The 16,088-nt window shown below is 43.4% G+C and overlaps 2 protein-coding genes across 4 annotated transcripts; both read right to left on the reverse strand.

Annotated features, from left to right (window-relative positions):
- Window positions 1-3,707: 3,707 nt before the first annotated feature.
- LOC115362377 (uncharacterized oxidoreductase At1g06690, chloroplastic-like) lies at window positions 3,708-10,667 on the reverse strand. Of its 3 annotated transcripts, none has more exons than XM_030056279.1 (8): window positions 10,527-10,667; window positions 10,210-10,322; window positions 9,448-9,548; window positions 6,760-6,846; window positions 6,240-6,384; window positions 5,995-6,074; window positions 5,513-5,606; window positions 3,708-4,828 (listed from the first exon to the last, which is right to left on the reverse strand). In XM_030056279.1, the coding sequence occupies exons 2-8, from the start codon at window positions 10,319-10,321 to the stop codon at window positions 4,419-4,421; spliced, it is 1,029 nt and encodes a 342-aa protein (XP_029912139.1). In that variant the 5' UTR covers window position 10,322; window positions 10,527-10,667; the 3' UTR covers window positions 3,708-4,418. The 3 variants fall into 3 exon arrangements, with proteins under 3 accessions (XP_029912139.1, XP_029912137.1, XP_029912138.1); XM_030056277.1 differs by having other exon boundaries at window positions 6,240-6,387; XM_030056278.1 differs by having other exon boundaries at window positions 6,240-6,387; window positions 10,210-10,339; window positions 10,527-10,661.
- Window positions 10,668-11,180: 513 nt separating this feature from the next.
- Window positions 11,181-14,439, reverse strand: nsun5 (NOP2/Sun RNA methyltransferase 5). Its single transcript, XM_030056272.1, has 4 exons — window positions 13,288-14,439; window positions 12,756-12,966; window positions 11,825-11,989; window positions 11,181-11,474 (listed from the first exon to the last, which is right to left on the reverse strand). The coding sequence occupies exons 1-4, from the start codon at window positions 14,210-14,212 to the stop codon at window positions 11,264-11,266; spliced, it is 1,512 nt and encodes a 503-aa protein (XP_029912132.1). The 5' UTR covers window positions 14,213-14,439; the 3' UTR covers window positions 11,181-11,263.
- Window positions 14,440-16,088: the final 1,649 nt, after the last annotated feature.

Here is a 16,088-nt window from a genome sequence, read left to right on the forward strand (position 1 = left end):
ACATAATGCATGGCCACATTTTTGCATTATACACAGTACATACAGTACAAAATAATACAAACAGCTGATTATTGGGCTGCAGGTCAGACATCAGCACATCAGTGATTTCTGAAGGTGGACTCAGTAGATTCATCCTTCACTGACAGACTGGAGTTATTTTTGTTTGTTTTGTATGTTTTTTCAATTGCTTTTGCATCAGAGGCCAAAATCTGTCAGTCTGCTATCCACATATATCATATAACATAATATAATCCTCCCCTATAACTGTTTAGTCAGTAACTCTGCCAAAACGTCTCACCATTCATCTTCAGTGCCAACCCTTCAGTTGGGAAACACTGAGGTGAAAATACACTAAGAGACTTTTATGACGGTGAATTTTCTCTTTTATTGCAGTCGAGGACAATGGCTCTGCCAAGAACTGAAATGAGAGACAACTTCCATTCTAGCTCTTGAAAATATGAAAATAATCGTCGATTTTTTGCAATTTCGTCTATTTTGGGTCCCAAAATGTAAGAAACCAAGTGATAAAGGATCACATCTTTGCACATATATTTCATGTTTTTGATGTAATTTAACTATCCACATTTGTCTTTTTGAGATCAAGGGCTTCTTTTAAGAGGGAGACCCGGTCAAGACAACAGTAATGCCTTTAGTGCCAGGCTATAACAATAAAAAAGTCATGATGAATAATAGGCATTCTCAGAAAAACAGAGACAAAGAGGTGAGGGAAAGACAGGAGGGAGAGAGGCGAGTCGGTAAGAGAAGATATAGAGAGATATCACACACTGTTTGCCCACATATTCATCTTCCACAGTCTTACAACTTCTTAAACTAAGAGAGTATCCGGTTTCCTTGAGGTTCAGTTCTCTGCAGGGTTTTCTACTCAGAAGCAGCGATCCTGACGACTTAGGACCGTCAGCAGAAATGACTCTTGGGACCTCAGACTCCTATATAAACGCACCATATTGCATATTGCATATATAGTGCAGGATATACCACACCTACTGCAGGCTCTCTCTCTCTCTCTCTTGTGTGTGTGTGTGTGTGTGTGTAAGTGCCTGGGTGACAGCAGAGTCATGCCTGGCACCCTGAGAGCCAACAGGCCAGATCCACCACGTGTTGTGCATATTTCATGTGTGTTAATAATTGAAAACGCTATTGAAAGATTCAGGTGGACTGCAGCATGTGTGCTTATGTACGACGGAGGCTGATTGAGGTGTGTATTTGTGTGTGTGTCTGGGAGCCAAAGAGAGTAAACTGAATGTGTGAAATACAGGCTGCTGTTGTAGGGCCTCCCTATAGCAAGGGCACATTACTTAAAAAGCAGGGCAGAGCAATAATCCAACATTAACGTTCACTGTCTTTCAGTAAAATGCTATCATGAAGAAATGGTGGTACTGTGACGCTCTGAAGTAGTGACCAAAAGCAAATTAAAATCGCTCATAATATGAGATCAGCACCAAATTAAAATCAGTCATTTGATAGATTGCGCTTTATAATGCCATGCAACTCAGTCTAATGGACATCAGCGAGATGATTTAATATGTGATTTTGCAAATTGTCGCTGTTGGTTGAGGCCTGCCTACAGTCTCATAAAAATGTCAGCTTGTGAGGAACAAAGAAAAACAGCCATAATTTTTGTGTTTGTGTAGTGCAGTTTTGGAAATCATCAGAGGCATGCTGGGAAGAAAAACACCAAAATCTGAAAAAAGCACAGAATTTGGAGTAAAGAGGCTTTACCAATGAGAAGAGCAACCTGTTTGCACATAATGATGCACATCAATACATCAAAATACTTACTTAAGAGTATTGTGATATTCACTTATGTCCATATTGCCCAGCCCTATTACCAAGTAACTCCTCTGTTACGTTAAATACTGTTAAGTATTATTCTCATACACACTGTACGTATTCTGTATGGATGTGATGAGCCCTGGTTTAAAACTTGCTCAAGGTGAAGAGCAGCTCTACTTGTTTGTTCCACTGTAACTGATACAAAAGGTACAGAGAAGAACATCAGTGAAAAGATCATATTTTGAAGTGTGACTGAAGATTTCTCTTTCTCTGATGTTCATTCTGCTGTATTCCAGTCTTTCGTACACCGAGTGCACAGCGCCGCCTGACCTCCAGCTGCTGAGGAGAACCACAGAAAATTGGAAGTGATATTGGAGATGACCTTCGACCCCGGTCCTATAGCGCAGCAGGAGGCTCTCTGCTCTTCGAGTGAGACAGAGAGGGTGCGTCAGCTGGATGTGTGTGAGGCCGGCAGATTGTATGTGTGTGTGTGTGTGTGTGTGTGTATTTGCATACTGTATGCACACTGTAAGCTCTGGGAGTGCCGACAGCCTGGGAGGCGAACAGTATGGTGTGGGCGTCCTGTCTTACAGCCATTTAAGCATCTGTCTGTCTGTCAATCTGCCGTATGGACTGTTTTCTGTGCTCCATGAGAAGAGACAGCACACACACGCACACACACACACACACACACACACACACACACACACACACACACGCGTTATCGTAAATGCAAACACAAGTGGGTGGGTTCACACGCCTTCAAACATACCTCCAAAATTGAGATGCTGTTAAATGAAGTGGTTGCAGTTTTAAATTTAAGTGGCACAGACATCATTTGCATTACATAGAACACACACACACACACACGCACACACACACATACATATATACATACAGTATACAGATGCATACACACATGCAAAAATTCACATGGAGACACTTGAAATGCGTCTGCCTCCCTGCCACCAACACACACACACACACACACACACACATGCAAATGAATACATTACATACATACTGTACACACACACACAAATAGATGCATACGCTCAATACGACCCAATAATGCACTCACGCCCATCAACCTGTGCATTTAGCTGACCCTCCATTCACCACATATCAAACACTTTTGTCAGAACAGATTCATGACAGGGAATGCAACATTTCTGCACACACTCTGGTGTGTTAGTGTATGAGAGTGTGTGTGCTCTGATGCAGGGGTCTATAAAGTGATGCTGCACACCCCCAGGCTCATTTTAATTAAGCCACAAACGTCTATTTTAAATTATTTTGCCCAAGGGAGTCTGATATGAAAAGATTGTTAGGTTTGCGTTAAATATTAAATTGTTAAGATGAATTCTTGAGCTGACAAACACTCAAAGCACTGAGATTCAAATATAATATATCTATTATGTGTACCTCATTCACATATATATAGAGATAGATGTAACTTTAATTTTTAGTTGAGTCAGTTGTGGTCTTTGTGGCTTACTATTGTAACATAATGTTAAAATAATCACTTTATACTGTGATCATTTCCAGTGAATTAAATTTTAGTGAAGTTCAGCTGTTCATAATTTTGCTGAAGACCCGCTGGAAGCCCCTCAAAGACCCCGGGAGGTCCCCTGAGCCCATTTTGAAAACCACTGATCTAATGTACATTTTGCTGCTTTCGCGTCATCTGCAAGGCGAGACAATACTATAGGGCTGCCTCATCATTCCACTTCACTGAACCCCTGCCCCCCCCCACCCACGGTTAAACACACACACACACACACACACACACATAACCAGTGTACCTCATGGCCAGTTTCTCAGACACAAAGGAATATAACTGTCTCCTGCTGTCAAGACAAACAATCTCACACAGCAATTAAACAAATAAAAAGATGGGAAAATAGCTAAAAAAAAATGCAAAGTTTTATTATTCGCCTTAACAATACATTCATTCAGAGTTTTGACTCATTTTCTTTGTATAGAAAATGTTCATTTAACTTACAGAACGTGTGTTTTCACTTAGAAAAGAGAAAAAAAAGGTTTGGAATCCACAGCTTCAGACGCTGAGTTTCAATATAAGTGGGTCACAGTCGTGTAAACTGAGGTGCAGTCCTTGATTCACAAAGTTGTATAAATGTTTCTGATTCCTCTCTTTCCAAAATAATTGACAGCTTAAACTGAAGGTTGTGCGCTCACTTGTCTGAGTAAAACTCTTCTCCCACACGTTAAGAAGCCCTGAAGCGGTGTAAGCTATAGGAGGAACCTGATTCGCCTGTTTGACTGCAGCGAGTCAGTGAAATATTTACACCTTATGTGTAGCAGGTGATCTCCACACATTGTAAAGGTAAATTAAAAAGCTCACTGGAGGCAATCTGGGTTCTCGTTTGTCTTGTTTGTTTGCCTCAGTTATTTCGTCTCTAGATTATGAAAAGCAGAACAGCCACAGCAGAGCGTTTTAACGAATATAGAAAGTGGCAACGATTTCGAACAAATGATATCTTCAACACCATTTGTACCCTTTTGGCCCAAGACAATAAGGGTGTTTTTTCCACGACAGCCATGCCGCTCAGCACTTCCTTCTCCTTCCCCTCTTCATCTGCCCCCCCTCCTCCTCCCCCTCTTTAGTTCCTGTACTCGTCCCCGCAGTCGCCGATGTGCGCCATGAGGTCCCTGGAGCGCCGTGTCACCGCTTCGATGGCGGCGTGGTCCTCCGCCGTCAGCCTCAGCTCGGGGCTGCAGCTGCGCAGGCTGTCGCTGATGTGTTGCCCCGCCCCTGCGACGCCGAGGCCGCAGCCCACAATGACCCCGCCCACTGCGGGGCGGTCCAGGATGTAGCGCGTCGCCACGCTGGCCACTGAGCAGCCGTGTCTCTTGGCAACAGTCTCCAAGGTGACAAGGAGGTCCTGGAAGAGGCTCCAGCCGCCCCAAGCGTCGATCATGTTCTTGTACTTGGAGAGGGAGGCGGTGTAGAGCTCCGCCCGGGATTTAGGCTCCGCCTTCCCCAGATAACGCTCCGACAGCAGACCTCCAGCTGAGAGGAGAGAGAGAGGGGAGATGAGAGGAGAATAGTGAAGGGAGGGGGAGAGGGTGAAAGAGGAGGGAGGGATGGAAGGAGGAGGAGAAGGAGGAGGAACATGGGATGGAGTGAGAGCAAAAGCAGGAGCAAGAATGAGGAGGAGGAGGAGGAGGTGAGGGATGGAGCGAGCAGACATACAGCGATGCAAGGAGCGAAGGGATGAGAATGAGGGCACAAGGAAAGAGAAAGGAAGTGAGGTCAAACAAAGTAGGGAGGGAAGGAGCGATGGGGGGAAAACAGGAGGGGGTGACAAACAGAGGAGAAGGCAAAGATGGAAGAACATGGAGAAGGAGGAGGAGGAGGAGGATGGGGATGCAGAAACAGAGGGATGGAGGAAGAGCGGGACAGGTCAGAGACAAAGCGAAGGAGTGAGGAACGCAGAGGGAGGGAGACGTGCACGAGAGGGGGGGAGGGCAGAGGAGACGCAGGACGTGTCGTCACTTCGACTGACTCCATCTTACAAAAACCACCATTTTACAGCGTTACACCTCCGGCAGTGTGACAGGAAACATGGCACTGACGCCGGTTTTATATCATACAAAACAAAATCAACTTCACACATTATGTACTTGAAGTAAGCAAACAGTGTGAGTAAACAGTAAAATATGACCGGATTTAATCAAACTTGATGAATCTGACCTAAAGTGCCGTAAGTGAGGAGCTGAATGTCGTTAGCCAGGCAGAACTCCTGCATCCTCGCTGCTGGACGCTGGTCAATCAGAGAGTACTGAACCTGCAAGACACACACAGACACTGACAATATGGACACTCAATATGTGTGTGTTTGTGTGTGTGTGAGAGAGAGTCTTACGATTCTATAGCAGTGGTCTATTACAATCAGGATTCCCACTTTCACTTGGACAGCAAATTTTAGGAAAGTCAAGGATTCAAAATTGCCACATTTTAGGGTAACACTTGACCTTAGTCATATTTAAAGGTATGATTGCTTTATCAGGGATCAGTATGGGTACTATGCCTCTTTTTTTTTTAAAACTGATTTCAAGGTATTAGCCATTCATTTTCCAACCCTTCAAGGCAAAATATTTGTTTTCCTCAATCCACAAGCTTTCAGGGATTTTTCAAGGTCCATGTGAACGCTGTATTTTGTGCAGAGGTGCTACCTGGTTGCTGGAGATGCGGATGCCCCTGCTGGTGATCTCCTCCAGCCTCTGAGTGTCAAAGTTGGTGAGAGACAGCTCTCCTGACAGAGGAAAATCAGAAAAAAAACCACAGATTTAGGATCACAGGACAGATCATGTAACCACAGAAAACACATCAGCTCTCCCACCCTATTTGACATACTTAATGTATACCCTTTCACGTTATGTGGTTGTATTTTTGTGTGTGTATGCTGGAGTGAACCTACGTATGAGCCCCTCCTGCTGCAGGTCGGACAGGTGTCCCAGTGCGTCCAGGTACCTCTTGTCGTCATAGACCCACCAGTGGAACTGAACACAGTCCAGAGTGTCCACCTGCATACGGGACATGGAGCGCAGCAGAGCCTTCTCCACCTTCTGAAAACACAGGGACACCGAGGCTGGACCACATGGGACAAATCAAAAAACGACACTAAAAAAAATACACTCACTGAAGCAAGTAATAGAGCAGCTACAACAATCTAAGATGCTGAATAAACATCCCTTCACTGTAATGCAGCCAGGGGAAAAAAATTATGTCACAGTATGATAATTCTGATATCTAAAATACCTGATATATTAAATGATATGTGCGCTCACAAACTGAATATGGCATGCGACACCCTGCTTTTGAGTTGTGCTTCTAATGTCTTTGGAAGACACACACTGCTCTCTAGTGGATGGAAACATTTCCACAGTAACACACAGCAGGGTCACTGCTGGCTGAGCCCCCACTCCTCACCAGCTCACCTTACGATCCATCGGTCCTGGTCTCGGCACCCACTTGGTCAAACCCTGCAGAGCTGGGCTGGGACTGCCAGATGATTTGGACTTCAGCTACAGATCAGACGCACAGAAATAAAATGAGAATATCTTGTAAAAAAAATATGTGAATGTGTTTCCATTAAAACTGGTAGTCAGACAGGTCTTGGACCAAAGGAATGACTGTGTGTGAACATTTATTCAACACTAATGTTATTGTTAATTATCTCTGTTTGCTTAAGTAGATCTGCACCCTGTCTGCAGTGCAATTATTTTAATTTAAGTAACTATAAGAGTGTATACGGTGGAGTGCAGATCTCCACCAAGAATATCTCCCCTTGTACAAGGCTACCCGGCTCTGTGCTATTCGATGTGCTGACCACAACTCAGGAGATACTCAGCTTATTGTATTGTCGAACACTTGTCAAATTACTAATTACACCACGGTATGATTCAAATATAATACGGCACTGTAGCCCGCCAGCTCTTTGGGGCTCTTTACCAGAAGTCATATGGCTTTTGACAGAAATTGGGTAAAAACAAAACAAAACAAAAAAAAAAAGAGCATGAAATTAAAATATCAAAATTCAAAAATTACTACTAAGGTCTCTGTCTCTCTCCCTCTCACACACATTCACTCACTCACTCACTCATACACACACAGACACACACACAATCACTTGAACACAGAAAAATATTTAAAAGTAAAACATGTGCATCGTCTCTATTTGCTTGAGTGGATCTGAACTCTGAAGTCTACATATTACTTTAATTAAATATATAAATATATATATATATCAGCCTTGTGAGTGCAGGCATCGGCCAATGGTGATTTTCTTTAATGGTGATTTTCTTTAAATGCCAGATATCAGTCGACCACGAGTGTGAAGCACCAAGAAATGAAATAATCTTAGAAAGTATGTCATTTAACTCACAGGAATGGTGCTTTTGGAACAGAAAGCTGGAGAAATGTTCAGTGTTTGTGTCTGTCTTCTAGTCTGTAACGCTGATTCAGAATTTAACTCATTTTGCTGTCGTTACTGTCAGTGTGTAAAATGTAAATGTTTCAATAAGACAGAGAGAAAAATGACAGCTGGTGAAAGGGCGACAGGACAAGCAGAGAGAGTAAGAGCCTAGAAAGTAAGTGCATGCGTGCGTGTGTGTGTGTGTGTGTGTGTGTGTGTGTGTGTGTGTGTGTGTGTGTGTGTGTGTGTGTGTTCAGGTGCACTGTGGGAAGGAGAGAAAAAGCCTGGGTGTGTGAGTGGAGCCTCTCTGGACATTATTCCAGGTGAACGACTGAGGCCAAGGTCAATACCATTAGACTGTCACAACACATCAGCCACAACACAGCAGATCGGATGCACACTGAGACCTGTGTGTGTGTGTGTGTGTGTGTGTGTGTTAGCATGGGCATTCACCAGCATGTGTGTTCAATATACAGTACATCTCCTGCCCTGTAGGGAACACAGGAAACTAAATATCCACAATCGATAACTGGGCCGCACCGGGCGTCCAGGGCTGCACTTCATGATGTAACTGAGGCGGCCACTTTCAACATGTTTTTAATTAAATTACTAGCTCTCACCAGTGTGTTCTGATTACAGTGAGTACAAATGTTCCTCTGTGCTGCATTTCAAAAAGATGTTTGAGCGTTTTATCTTTTTCAGTGGCCATTTGAATTTCTTGCTTTCACTTTAAAAGTGAAAATTGCCAATCCTCTAAGTTTTCACATACATTTGTAATCTTCAAAGTAACCCAATGAAATATATACAGTTACATAATTTGAATTAATAATACATAATGTGCAGTAATACTTCTATTATTATGTGCATTTTTAAATGAGGAATAATGAATAATGAAATTGCACTGTACTTTGCAATGACCATCAAGTAATCTGATCTTAATGTTACTGTCTAGCACTTTCTGGCTGCTTTCTTTCTTTTTTGTTTCTGTCTAGTTTATAAACGTTGCACCACCCCACCACACCCACAGCGCCTCCTGTGGAGAGCTAATGCGCTGCAGTGCATCAGCTCTGTCCTGCAGCTGAATCCAGCACAGCAAGACATCCACTCAGGTTCATAGCCTATTGATTTCTCTGCAGCGAGTTCTGGTCATGGATGAAAATAAAGCCCAAAGACACTTTTATTTGGCTGCACTCTCCCCAGTATCTCATTACAGGGAGAATAATTTTGCACTTTAAGTTCCAGGAACTAAGAAAAACAGACTTTTTCGATAGTTAGACCGCTATGCATTTTCAGTTTTTCCAACGCGGTTCAAAAGGGTTTCATAATATCTAATATACATAAGATGTTGCAGAAATTTTTCAGCCCACAGAAGACCATCTGACCATCTGACCAAACTGGAGCTACAAGATTTTCGCCTGACATGACAATATGAACTATTCAAAAGCAATGCATTGTGTCCATATTGTGTATTTTGTCCAGCAGAAATAACATCTCATGTCATCTGTAAAGGTCCATGTTGCATGCTTTCTGTTGCCTGGTTATTGCCAAAGAGCCCATTTCTTCGAGTAAATAATTCCTTTAGATGATGGAAACCATCCACAACAGAAACAGGAGCAGACAATGCGAGAACGGTGCCTGTGTAACATGCATTTATTCATAATGGCTTCTACTGTGGATCACTGCAAATGTGTGTGTGTGTGTGTGTGTGTACCTGGCTGTTGAACTGTCCAAATATCTCCTCTGCAGGCCCATAAATGTCTGCCATGTCAAATGTGGTCAGGCCTGCGTCCACGTAGGCCTGCATGGCCTCAACTGGAGAAATCAGAAAAACAGAGTGTGTGAGTGTGTGCGAGTGTGTGTGTATGAAGCCTTGAGTCAGTGTTGCACCGACCTGGGTTGGACAATGTCACAGAATCTACATTATATCGATTTTTCCTTTCCTGTGTTTATGACCCTCCTTTTATTCGGTATGATAAGCCCCCTAAGACATCTTGAAAAAATATATGCAAATACTAAATGACCCAGATCTTCTGTTTGCCTGTCTCGTCTCCTCTGAGCACAAATTATCACATGACCCTAAGCTTACCCAACACCTGATACATGTTCTTGAATTTCTGTAACTACCTCTGATTGTTTCCCCATTCATTTTGTTCTTGATGTTATATTTTCTATAAGGGTAAACAGGTCTGGTTTCCTCTGTGGTGAGACAACCAGCTCCAACCCAACATCTAATGAAAAAAGCACCCGGTGGGGAAAATGTACAAGGTATAATGCTCATGGAAAGTGAATTCATCCAGTTATTCAATTTCTGATTATGCTCTATTCCTAGAAAGTGATCCATTAGTAAAAATTCCAGAGAAGTCCCCTAACATTTCCTAATCCTAATCTGAATCAAAGAATTGAGTGGCTTTGAGCTCCAGGACATGTCAGGAGCTCCAGGGCCAGCAGGATGCCTGGTTATGGACAGCCTCACCTGCTCGGGCTTCATTCACCAGCCCGTGGGCCCCGGACACCTGCCACATCCCGTTCAGGACCCGGCAGATCTCCAAACCTCCGGACAGCGTGACTCTGGGCACCGAGGCCATCCTGCAGCCACAGAGCAGCTCGATCAGTGGATGAGAATGAAGCAGCAAAATAAACCACAGTTTGACATCAGCAACAGGACTTTTTAGTGGTGCAGTTCACTGACGTTGTGTATTTTTCCTGCAGCATTGTTGCACACAGTTGCCGATCAGCTCAAGCTGCAGAAACCTGTTATATTGTGCAAAAACTTTAAAATTAATTACTTACTGATTAGATTCTTACGCGCGGATTCCTACGACGGCTGCGCCAAATGACACTTGTAAGTAAAACCCCTCACTGTAATCTCATAGTTACAAAACATTTTGCATAAGCGCGTTACAAGAGCCACGCATGTGACGTCAGGTCATGTTACACCAATGGCTGGATTTGTTTTGCCGGAAGTACCCCCGCTCCCTTCTTCAACGTGTTGTAGATGTGCTGCCATCTGCTGGACAACAGCGGTCACTTCACATGAAAAACACACATTACTTTATAATATCTTATATATATAACATCTTTTGATTTCATGGCTGAATTTGTTTTTAACCTCATTTTATTGGCCTGATTTGTCTTTTACTCGTTTCATTTTGTTCCAATGTCTTTATTTTCATTTGATGTTGTGCAACTTGTTGGAATTTTAATGTCGTAGTTTTATTTAAATGCAGCACTTTAGGTAATGCTTTGCTGTATTTAAATGCACTGTATAAGTAGACTGACTTATGACTGATAAGATCCATCTCTGAAAACACAGATATCCCTTTTTCAATCACTCTTAGTCCCACACATTTCAACAGCTTTGTTAAAGAATGAAGAGAAATCACTTGAGAGTGTGTTTTGCAGAAAAAGATTATCTAATAATAATAACCAGACAGGGAAATAAAGTTTTAGGATAGAAAATAAGATTTATTTTTCAGTTGCATTGCATTTATTTTTTCTCCAGACAAAACACAGCAGCAGTCTCTGTTTTACGTTTCCTCAGATTCTGCTTTGGCCAACTTCTTTTTCCTCTTCCTCTTCCTCCTCTTCTTGGCTGCCGTACCGTCAGCGTGTCCGTCGGCAGGAGCAGGTTTGTCCTCGGTCGCCTCCGTCTCGTCCTCACTGGGCTCCTCTGGAGGAGCCGCAGGTTTCTCTACACCGGCAGACGCACCGCCGGGCTTCACGTGTGAGCCGGAGCTGCTGTAAGAGAGCAGAGGGAACAAACGCCATCTGTGAGACCAGATTCTCCTTCAGCCTGGGTGTGTTTCATGTCGAAGACTGAAAGCGTTACTGTGGCCCTTACTTGAAACTCAGACCACTTTCAAACTCATCTTTAGTAAAATCCATGATTAACGTGTAAAGAAAAAAAATAGTGCCTCCTGTAATTCTTCTAGTTAACTGTGGAGCACACTGCCCCTGGATATCAGAATGACAGGCTGATTTGGTATTTTTAAATAGGACACATTTTACATATTTTTAATTTTTTTTTTTAAATGCCATTTCCACTTCATTACACTGTAATAACTCTATACGACACTCCCAGTATTTACATTGTCTGGGCCGCCTGCTCCTGGTTTGGACTCCCGGCTCCACTGTGTTTTTCCAGCAGAGCCACGAAGAAGCCGTGGGTTCGGGTCTTGGTGGCGCTGGCACGCAGACACTGAGTGAGCGGCTCCAGGCCTCGCTCCGGCCACTGGGCCAGCAGAGGAACCAGCCTGCAGACAAAGACACAGGCATTCTGTTAAAGCCAATAAGGGTTTCTGAAGTCTGATAGCAAAACAGATTTCTTTAAGCTGCTGATCACCGATATCATGTGCAAATACTCCCAATAATTTTGCTGCCCAAATTACTCTGTATTTTCTTGTAGGATTTTATTCTTGACAGACTGGCAGATTTAGATCATCATTCCTCTCTAAAACCTTCCACTGAAACCACAACAGTAAAGAAGCACTGAAAGAATAAATGAAATATGCAAAGAAAACCAAATTTAATTGCAGCTTTTTCCAGGCTGTTTTTATGCTGCTGGGATAAGGGAGAGACGATATCGACTAGCTAATATCTGCTATGTAATAAAAGGAAAACATTAGGCTGCTACTCTGATTCAGAGCCTGAGAAAGCAGATATTTGATCATGGATTTGTCTGAAGACTTTTAGGGCATTTCTACTTTTATCAGGTTTAGGAAGCATAGTAACAGACTTTTCTATCCTCTTCCTCTCATTGCTCCATCTCCCTCTCAAACCTCTTTCTGTCCATGTATCCAGACAGATACAACACACCAGCATTTCCCCCCATTTATTTTTTTCTTGGCAGTGTGTAAAGGCCTCTGAAACATCATGTAAACCCAGTAAGACTGAAAATAATGACAATAATAAAACTACGACTATGTCTTAAATCAGCTATTTCCAGACGTAACCCAGACTAAAAAACATGAGCAGGTCTGCTTGTACGGCTGGATGTGAAGACAGCGGCCCGCCTGCTACCTGAAGCCGGGGTTCTGCCGCAGACAAGCGGCTACAACCTCCTCGTTCTCCTGGGTGTGAACGGAGCAGGTGGAGTAGACGAGGCGCCGCAGGCGGGGGAACCTCAGGCCGTGGTTCAGGCACCGCAGCTGGAAGGAGGCCAGCGACTGCAGACGAGCCTCCTGCTTCTCCTTATCGGCGGAGGAGGCATCGTCACGCAGACACACCATCCCTGAAACACACACACACACACACACACTGACCATCAGCGATGAACAGAGGAAAACTGCACACACTCACATGAGAAAGAAATACTCAACTGATCCAGGACTGTTTTAAATACAGCCAAGGATAACCACAGCATTAAAAGCCCCTAACAGCATAATAACACCAACAGGATGATTTTTTTGGATCAGAACAGACCAATCACGGTCCCTAAATTTGATATCATCCATATTGTTGCCATTTGAGATATCAGTATTGTGTTTGTTCATATCGAGATAACGAGATAAATATGTGTAATTCACCTGATGCATGCAACTCTAAATCGTACCTGATCCGCTGCAGGAGGGGTCCAGCAAGATGTACTCCACATCTTTATAGGTGGGGCTGTCGGGGTCCACTGTCAGGAAGTCCTGGTTGGAGATCTGCTGGCAGGTGACCCCGGCCCGCAGCAGCAGAGTGGACATGGTGGACAGACGCTTGGCATCCAAATCAAAGGCAAACAGCTTCCCTTTGTTCTGCATGATAGCTGCCAGGTGGCTGGTTTTGTTGCCAGGGGCGGCACAGGCGTCGATGACGTGGCTCCCAGAGGGGGGGCTGAGGAGGACGGCGGGCAGGCAGCTGGCTTTGTCCTGCAGGATGATGTGGCCGGCCTTGTACAGGAAGTGGTCGTGGAAGTCCGTCTTGGGAGAGAAGACCAGCACGTCCGTCAGGTGCAGGTCCCTCACAAAGTGTCTCTCGGCCAGGCTCAAGTCACCCAAGCTGCTGGCCTGTCCCAGGTAGGTGAACCCGTCCCGCTTCAGGTAGTCCACAGCATCCTCCACGGTGGTCTTTAGGGTGTTGACACGCACATACCTGGGCAGCTGGTCGCCTTGCTGCTGCTGGACGCTGGCAGGCAGCAGGTCTTCATTTCTGCTTACCTTCTGTTTGATCTTCATGCGGGCCAGCTCGGCCTGCAGGCGGGAGCGGTGCTTCATCAGCAGGGCCTTCCAGGAGCCGCCGCACTTGAGCCCCTGGCCCAGCAGCAGGTCGTACACCAGCACCTTGGCCAGCGGCAGCCTCAGCTTGGTGTGTTTGAGCAGCCGGGTGGCCTCGATGATCTCCTGCAGGACGCTGGAAAACTTGTGGGTCTCGCAAACCAGAGCGAACAGCTGCTTGATCTTGGGGAACTTGCTCTCGTACACCAGAGTCTTCAGAGCGCCCTGCTTGTTCTCGGCTTTCTCCAGGATCTCCGCGGCTCTCAGGTACAGCGCCATGGCTCAAACTCCACTTCCTGTGAGGCCGCGGGGAGAAAAGGCTTTGGCAGGCACCGGAGACAAAGACCCGGCTTTCTCCTCCGAAATAAATTATAATAGAAAACGAGGAGAGCGCATACAGCTGAGTTGTTTTCTTCTCAGAGGTTTTATATCCGCAGCTGCATCATAAACGCTCCCATGGAAACTTCGTGCACATGGCAAAGGAGGGACCCTGACCCGGAAGTAGATTAAGATTTTTCCTCCCTTTTTTGGTTTTATCTTTATTGAAAATATATTCAAATATACAAATATTGTAAGACATCATGTTGTACAAAGGAAGTAGGTATATAAATTAAAATACATTTGAAAAAAAGCTAATAAAAATCATTGGGAAAATATACTCCGTTAATATAGAGTTCACACTGCAGATGGACAGTTTTATTTTTATTTTATTTGTATTTTTTTGTGCTTATTAAATTTAACATATGGGATCAATAAGTTTACCATGAAATCAACGTTTGATGTATCATGTTCGAAATAAGGAATGACATTTTCACGTTTAGTTTTAACAGCATGACTGGTTTTACTGTTTCTTTCGAGTCCAAAAACTACTTGCATCTACACAGTGGTAAAGTAAATGTTTGGAAAAGATTCAGGTTCATCACTGCAGAAATTATTTTTGTTATCAGTGTCTGAACGTTTGAAAAAATATTTGTGGGATCTAGATTAGTATCCGGAAGTAAATTACACGTTGCCGTTGTGTTTTGGTGTGACGTAGGTTTTGTCCAGCCAATCACAGCTGGCAGCTACAGCCAGTGATAGAAAATCATATTTCAAAGGAGATGTTTAGTGGTAGTTTCTCATTTTACATTGTTATGAACATTTGTTTTGTTTATATAGCAAATTATTATTTATTGATTATCAATTGTCTCGTAAAATAGAATGAAAAATCTGATTTCCCAAAGCCAATTTGGACTCAAGATCATTTCTCAAGTGCCCGTTTTGATTTACTTGTACTTCCACAAGTGAAAACAACAAGCCATAGAAACAGTGTGTTGTAGAGAAAAAAACACCTTTATTTTGTAATACACACTTACAGGTATTTTCTGTGTATTTTTCAATTTGTTAAATAAATAATGGGAGAAAAGAAGTGTATCTACAAAAATCAGAGCCATTTTCCAGCTGCAAGCCTGTTGAAATATGAGCTCCACTAGCACTCACAGAGCAGTTAGCCCTATTTTAGTTTGAAGTAGGCCTGCAGAAAATTGGAAACATTTATCTTTTTACTGCAAAATATTTTGCCATGAGCAAAAACATGAAATTTCATCTGATACATGCAATGCATTATTAATAAACAAATATACAACTAGCAATCATATTTTTTCATCATTTGGGTGCTTTAAAAGTCCATCCACTTGGTTCAGCCCTCTCTTTCCCCTTCAAGAAACCTGTTGGGCTTTCACTGATGTGACTGACTGACATGGGCAAGTGGAGAGAACAGGTGGAGAGGTGTTTGGGCAAAAACAGCAGATGTTTTTTTAATACACTTTACACATGGACTTATGTGCCTCAGCTATGTTATTTACATGTAATCTACCATTCGTAACAACACTCAAAAATATGGTTGGTGAAACTCTAAATTCAAGCAACACTGTATGCCGGCAAGATGTAATCTCCAGATCTGCATCCTCCATGTTTATGTGTGTGTGTGTGTTAAGTATTTCTTACATTACAGCACAGACCAGCCCTGTGACAACAACGTTTTCACTTTTAACCAGCACCATGATGAGGTGCTACTGACACAGAGTACACACTCAAAAGCCGCCTTTGGTCACTAAAAAGCAAGAATTACAAAAATAACAAGGAAAAATACAAGGAAAACATACATTAATTCATT

Source organism: Myripristis murdjan, chromosome 7 (assembly GCF_902150065.1).
Source record: "Myripristis murdjan chromosome 7, fMyrMur1.1, whole genome shotgun sequence".
Classification (NCBI taxonomy): Eukaryota; Metazoa; Chordata; class Actinopteri; order Holocentriformes; family Holocentridae; genus Myripristis; species Myripristis murdjan.

What these genes read in the sequence shown, in the direction of transcription:
- LOC115362377 (XM_030056277.1), bottom strand. Translation starts at nt 10,321, where the DNA reads ATGGCCTCGGTGCCCAGAGTCACGCTGTCCGGAGGTTTGGAGATCTGC. An exon ending in TCCGCATCTCCAGCAACCAG is followed by an intron (nt 5,607 to 5,994) that starts GTAGCACCTCTG and finishes TGTGTCTTGCAG; the next exon opens with GTTCAGTACTCTCTGATTGA. An exon ending in CCTCACTTACGGCACTTTAG is followed by an intron (nt 4,829 to 5,512) that starts GTCAGATTCATC and finishes CTCTCCTCTCAG; the next exon opens with CTGGAGGTCTGCTGTCGGAG.
- nsun5 (XM_030056272.1), bottom strand. Translation starts at nt 14,212, where the DNA reads ATGGCGCTGTACCTGAGAGCCGCGGAGATCCTGGAGAAAGCCGAGAAC. An exon ending in CGGCAGAACCCCGGCTTCAG is followed by an intron (nt 11,990 to 12,755) that starts GTAGCAGGCGGG and finishes CTTTGTCTGCAG; the next exon opens with GCTGGTTCCTCTGCTGGCCC. An exon ending in GAGCAGGCGGCCCAGACAAT is followed by an intron (nt 11,475 to 11,824) that starts GTAAATACTGGG and finishes GCTCTCTTACAG; the next exon opens with CAGCTCCGGCTCACACGTGA.